Raw genomic sequence first — 6,661 nt, forward strand, 5'->3', positions numbered from 1 at the left:
ACCTTCCCAGACCCCCTAACCCTGTCCTGACCCCCTCCCACCGTCCCAGACCCCCTAACCCTGTCCTGACCCCCTCCCACCGTCCCAGACGCCCTAACCCTGTCCTGACCCCTCCCACACACCCAGACCCCCTAACCCTGTCCTGACCCCTCTGTCCCAGACCCCCTAACCCTGTCCTGACCCCTCTGTCCCAGACCCCCTAACCCTGTCCTGACCCATCTGTCCCAGACCCCCTAACCCTGTCCTGACCCCTCTGTCCCAGACCCCCTAACCCTGTCCTGACTTATCTGTCCCAGACACCCTAACCCTGTCCTGCTCCCTCTGTCCCAGACCCCCTAACCCTGTCCTGACTTATCTGTCCCAGACCCCCTAACCCTGTCCTGCTCCCTCTGTCCCAGACACCCTAACCCTGTGCTGACCCCTCTGTCCCAGACCCCCTAACCCTCCCTGACCCCTCCCCGTCCCAGACACCCTAACCCTGTCCTGACCCCTCCCACGTCCCAGACCCCCTAACCCTGTCCTGACCCCCCCACCGTCCCAGACCCCCTAACCCTGTCCTGACCCCTCTGTCCCAGACACCCTAACCCTGTCCTGACCCCTCTGTCCCAGACACCCTAACCCTGTCCTGACCCCTCTGTCCCAGACCCCCTAACCCTGCCCTGACCCTCCCCCACCATCCCAGACCCCTGTCCTGACCCCTCTGTCCCAGACCCCTGTCCTGACCCCTCTGTCCCAGACCCCTAACCCTGTCCTGACCCCTCTGTCCCAGACCCCTAACCCTGTCCTGACCCCTCTGTCCCAGACCCCTAACCCTGTCCTGACCCCTCTGTCCCAGACCCCCTAACCCTGTCCTGACCCCTCTGTCCCAGACCCCCTAACCCTGTCCTGACCCCTCTGTCCCAGACCCCCTAACCCTGTCCTGACCCCTCTGTCCCAGACCCCTAACCCTGTCCTGACCCCTCTGTCCCAGACCCCCTAACCCTGTCCTGACCCCTCTGTCCCAGACCCCTAACCCTGTCCTGACCCCTCTGTCCCAGACCCCTAACCCTGTCCTGACCCCTCTGTCCCAGACCCCCTAACCCTGTCCTGACCCCTCTGTCCCAGACCCCCTAACCCTGTCCTGACCCCTCTGTCCCAGACCCCCTAACCCTGTCCTGACCCCTCTGTCCCCTAACCCTGTCCTGACCCCTCTGTCCCCTAACCCTGTCCTGACCCCTCTGTCCCAGACCCCCTAACCCTGTCCTGACCCCTCTGTCCCAGACCCCCTAACCCTGTCCTGCTCCCTATGTATACTTACTCTATCTACTGTACCTCTGTGGGAGTTGGAGAGATGCATGTCAGGTGTAAAAACACATCTCAGACAGCTGTATAATATTAACCTGATCGTTGTACCAGGGGCTCTTTTCAGCTTGGAGCTACTTTTCTATAGTAATGAAGGTTTGAAATAAAGCAAAGCAGTGAGGGCATCATTAGAGCATTCTCACATTAAACGTGGTTTCTCCTGTAACTTGTCCTCTCTAGTGGTTACAGAATCCAACTATGTCTTAGACTTAGATAGACGGTGTGTCGTAGTATATGAGACCTCCGTTTGTCGTTAGACAGTAGATCACGTGTTGGTGATTTATTGGTTCTTGTGTTTTTAGATCAGCCGTGCTCTCCTCCGACACCTGCTTCATACAACACATTCCTCTCAGTTGGTTCTGTCATTTGTTGTCGATTTTTGTTTTTAACCTTTAACCTCTTCCTTCCCCCTTGTTGTGTTCATTGGTTTATATTAACCCTCCTCAGGCCGCGCCGATCTCTTCAGTTGGTTGTTTCAGTTGTGTTGATTTGAACCCCTCCTGCTCGGAGTCCATCCTCCTATAACAGATCTCTGTGTCCCAAATGGCAGCCTATTCCCTTCACAGTGCACTACTTTTGACCCGTAGGGTGGTGCACCGTAGAGGGAATAGGTTGCCGTTTTGGGATGCATCCTGAGTCATGGCAACGTCTCCTCTTGCTGCTCAATGTGATGACGTCTCGTTTTCTTTCAGGAGTAGTTTGTGTTTGTTGTGGAGAAGCTGATGCTGTTTGTTCTCCCTGTTGCTCTATAGTTGTTCCTTCCTTTCTGATGTTTATGTTCCTATTTGTTCATAGTGTTTTACTGCTGTTAATTTTCTCAACTTGTTTTTGTTTGTTTTGTTTTTGTTTACTCTTCGGTTGATTTGACCCCCCCCCCCATCCCCTCCTCTGACTGGGTGCTGCGTTGTGGGTGGGGTCGGTGACACCCTGGATCCCTCCATTGCTATTGGCACACTCTCTTTTGCTCATCCCCCTGACCTTCGCCCTCTGACCCTTTGACCTTCGTGCCCCCACCCCCTTGCCCGTGTCTCCGTTGGTCACCTGGTGGTCGTTCGGGGCCGTTTCTGACGTGACTGGCGACATATCCTGATTTCCGTTTCCTGTTGGCCGTTACCTCTCTCCCCCCGCCCTCACCTCCCTCGCCCACTCCTACTCTGTCCCTCTTTCCAACACACAATCCCACCCCCTATCTCACACACACCAACCTGCCCCCTACCCCCACCAACCTGCCCCCTACCCCCCACACCTTCCACCCTCCACTCCTGCCACGTTGCCATGGTCCCAGTCTACGGGCAGCCAAAATGGCGAAGGCCCACCAGCAGCAGCAGCAGGTGTCAATGGCAGCGGGCGTCGCGGCGAGTTCCGGCTCTCCCGTTAAAGAGCTGAGAGATCTGTCGGCCATGGACGCATTCCGCTCCCGAAGCATCAGCGTCTCCGAGCACGCGGTGCGCAGGTAGAGAGCACTCTGGGTAACCAGGAAATAAAACCCAGAAAATAACTTTTCTTGCTTCCGTTGGGGGGGGGGTCGTCATAAGGACCGGTGGGCGGTTGCCAGGGAAACCTGGGTTGGGTGGCGGTGGCATGCTGGAGGAGGATGTGTTGAGTGGTTCTGGGCTGCAATCGTCATCTTTTCTTTTTTTTTTTGACATTTGAGTGATTTTGTTGCATGCAGTTTGTGCTTTGGAAAACATCTAGATTTCTGTCAATGTTTTCCTGTTAACCCCGTTTTGGCTTCTTTAACTTCTCTGATGCTTTGGTTTGTTATGAATAGTTATTTTAGTTTGTTTTCGGTCGTGGTGTTTGCTGGGTTTTGCTGTGCCCTGACTCCCAGATTTAATTTCCCACTGACTGAATGGAGAAAAAGACTGACTGAATGGAGAAAAACATGGCCCTACTCCCAGCAGTGTACTGACAAGACTGACAGCCACTGCTACCAATGATTGGCTTTTCCTCTTCCCTGTGGGAAGGGACTATTGCGTTCTGGGCCAATGAGAAGCCAGTCTTACACACATGCTTTGCATGCTGCCTGTGTAGTTTTCTGTTGCAGATGCTCCGTGTTCAGCTTCCTCCGCTGATTTACAACCATCTGTCTGTTTGTGGGATGTTGGGATTCGTTGATTATCTGACTTACAAAATTACGGTAACTTTCCCACAATTCCCAGGTTTTCAAGAAATCCCGGTTGGAAAATTCCTGGATTTCCCGATCATTCCTTCCAGATTCGAGGAATATTCCAATTGGGATGTCTGGGAATTTTGGGGAAAGTTACCAGAATTATGCTACCCCTCATCTATGACAGAGTGACTGACTGAGTTGGGGGTTTTGTGGTGTCTGTCTCCAACTGACTCAATGACTCCTGCCATGCACCAATCACTACACATACTTACCTGTGAGAGTGACTACCTGTGAGAGTGGCTGACCTGTGAGAGTGGCTGACTGTGAGAGTGGCTGACTGTGAGAGTGGCTGACTGTGAGAGTGGCTGACTGTGAGAGTGGCTGACTGTGAGAGTGGCTGACTGTGAGAGTGGCTGACTGTGAGAGTGGCTGACTGTGAGAGGGGCTGACTGTGAGAGGGGCTGACTGTGAGAGGGGCTGACTGTGAGAGGGGCTGACTGTGAGAGGGGCTGACTGTGAGAGGGGCTGACTGTGAGGGGCTGACTGTGAGAGGGGCTGACTGTGAGCGGGGCTGACTGTGAGAGGGGCTGACTGTGAGAGGGGCTGACTGTGAGCGGGGCTGACTGTGAGCGGGGCTGACTGTGAGCGGGGCTGACTGTGAGCGGGGCTGACTGTGAGAGGGGCTGACTGTGAGAGGGGCTGACTGTGAGAGGGGCTGACTGTGAGAGGGGCTGAGTGAAAAGTGAATCAGACATTGCAGTTGGTGGTGGTTAGATAATGTTTCATCATTTCTCTCTCCATCTGTGTATCTCAAACCCATAGGAGTCCATAGGTTGTTATTGAGCAGTCTGTCAGATGGGGAATTAGTTCAGCTGACACTCAACTAGTCAGCTCTCAAATACTAGCCAGTCTGTTTGTTATCATGGTGACTCATCATCATGCCAAACAATTTGTCTTGACAATGATCTCCTATGGAATTGGCAAGAGCACAAACGGATCTGGGACCAGGCTACTGAAGTACTAGTTCTAATCCAAATTGTCCCAAGGAGAGGGAAGAACTGATCTGGGACCAGGCTACAAAAGTACCAGGATCGGAGGAAGAAGTGTGTAGTTTACCAGGCCCTGTTACAATCTGTATAACTGTCAGTCCCCCTCCTGACCAGCAGGGTGCAGGAGACGATCACAAGACAGCCTGAGGAGCTTCCCCTTTACACACTGATCCAAGACCAGTTTTGTGTTTCAACTCTAATGGTTAGGGATAGGATCGTGGCCAGTTGAGCTGATCCTAGATCTGTGCCTATAAGAAAGTACAGTATTTGGGATTCCTCGAACAGAAGGTCTAACAGACTCGCCTCAGTGTGTGACTATGGCAACGCCTCAGTGTGTGACTATGGCAACGTCTCACACTGCACGCTGTTCCCTTCATAGTGCACCACCTTTGACCAGAGCCCTATGGGGTTGCCTATGGGCCCTGGTCTAAAGTAGTGCACTGAATAGGGCCCTGGTCTAAAGTAGTGCACTACATAGGGAATAGGGTGCCATTTGGAACGTGACAACTGACTTGGTGCCTCAGCCGACACCTACTGGCTACAGCTGTTCTGCCTACCTACCACTGGTGGTCTGCTTTCTACACACACACACACACACACACACACACACACACACACACACACACACACACACACACACACACACACACACACACCTGCTAGCAACAGGGAGTCAACTCTTTTAACTACCATTCAGGTAATCTTTAATTTAATTTGAAGAGTCCCCTTCTCCATGTCCTTCAGTCCGTACCTCTTAACTCCAAAGCAACAGGCAGCTGTTGTTGTTCTATTAGCTATTAGTTCTATTAGCTATTAGTTATATTAATTCTATTAGTTCTATTAGTTCTATTAGCTATTAGTTCTATTAGTTCTATTAGTTCTATGAGCTCATAAAGGCCTTTGTCTCCAGGTATCATCAGGTTGTCTGTCCTTCAATGGAACACCTGTTTAGTTGAACTTCAATACAACAACTTTTCTCCTTTATTTGTTTGAACACACAGAGAGAGAGATGTGAACACACAGAGAGAGAGAGATGTGAACACACAGAGAGAGATGTGAACACATAGAGAGAGAGAGAGAGAGATGTGAACACACAGAGAGAGAGATGTGAACACACAGAGAGAGAGATGTGAACACACAGAGAGAGAGATGTGAACACACAGAGAGAGAGATGAAACACAGAGAGAGAGATGAACACAGAGAGAGAGAGATGAACACAGAGAGAGAGAGAGATGAACACACAGAGAGAGAGATGATGAACACACACAGAGAGAGAGAGATGTGAACACACGAGAGAGAGAGATGTGAACACACAGAGAGAGAGAGATGTGACAGAGAGAGAGATGTGAACACAGAGAGAGAGAGATGTGAACACAGAGAGAGAGAGAGATGTGAACACAGAGAGAGAGAGAGGTGTGTGAACACAGAGAGAGAGAGAGAGATGTGAACACACAGAGAGAGAGAGAGAGAGGTGTGTGAACACACAGAGAGAGAGAGAGAGAGGTGTGTGAACACACAGAGAGAGAGAGAGAGAGGTGTGTGAACACACAGAGAGAGAGAGAGAGAGGTGTGTGAACACACAGAGAGAGAGAGAGAGAGAGATGTGAACACACAGAGAGAGATGTGGAGAAACACTATCGGACACAGCCACTGCTGCAATGCAGAACTATGTTAAGAAAGAGCTGTCGTTGTGATGGCTGGCTGGATAAACTGATGATGCAATAACACTACGGCCCTGTCTCATTCCGAACGGCTCGCTGCCTCCCTCTCCCTGCCTCAAGAGGCAGCGTCCTTATGGATTGAGGCACAGCCCAGTAGTAACAGATAGGAGACTTACACAGAACCCTAGTGAATGGTGGACACCTTCCCCTCAGACTGTATGTCGTTGTGCTTCAAGAGGCAGCGTCCTTATGGATTGAGGCACAGCCCAGTAGTAACAGATAGGAGACTGACACAGAACCCTTCCCCTCAGACTGTATGTCGTTGTGCCTCGAGGGTTTTAGGGTCCTGGAAATCACCACGGTCACCGTCCCAGATGGAACCCCACTTCTCATCCCCGGTCGAAAGTGGAGGCCTATTTAGGGACGAGGTCTCCAGACTTGATCTGAACACTAAACCATGTTCTTAACCGTTCAATATGACCAGGTGAAGGTGAGAA

At 51.7% G+C, this 6,661-nt stretch overlaps 1 protein-coding gene across 1 annotated transcript in view; it reads left to right on the forward strand.

The window, feature by feature from the left end:
- Nucleotides 1-2,814, forward strand: part of LOC127922504 (tuberin-like) — a 52,697-nt gene extending 49,883 nt beyond the window's left edge. Inside the window, exon 23 of the mRNA XM_052506372.1 lies at nt 2,627-2,814. Within this exon, the coding sequence (XP_052362332.1) occupies nt 2,627-2,798 (172 nt within the window). The 3' untranslated portion in view covers nt 2,799-2,814. The remainder of the gene's footprint in view (nt 1-2,626) is intronic.
- The last annotated feature ends 3,847 nt before the right edge of the window (nt 2,815-6,661 follow it).

Source organism: Oncorhynchus keta, unplaced genomic scaffold, assembly GCF_023373465.1.
Source record: "Oncorhynchus keta strain PuntledgeMale-10-30-2019 unplaced genomic scaffold, Oket_V2 Un_contig_26008_pilon_pilon, whole genome shotgun sequence".
Lineage (NCBI taxonomy): Eukaryota > Metazoa > Chordata > Actinopteri > Salmoniformes > Salmonidae > Oncorhynchus > Oncorhynchus keta.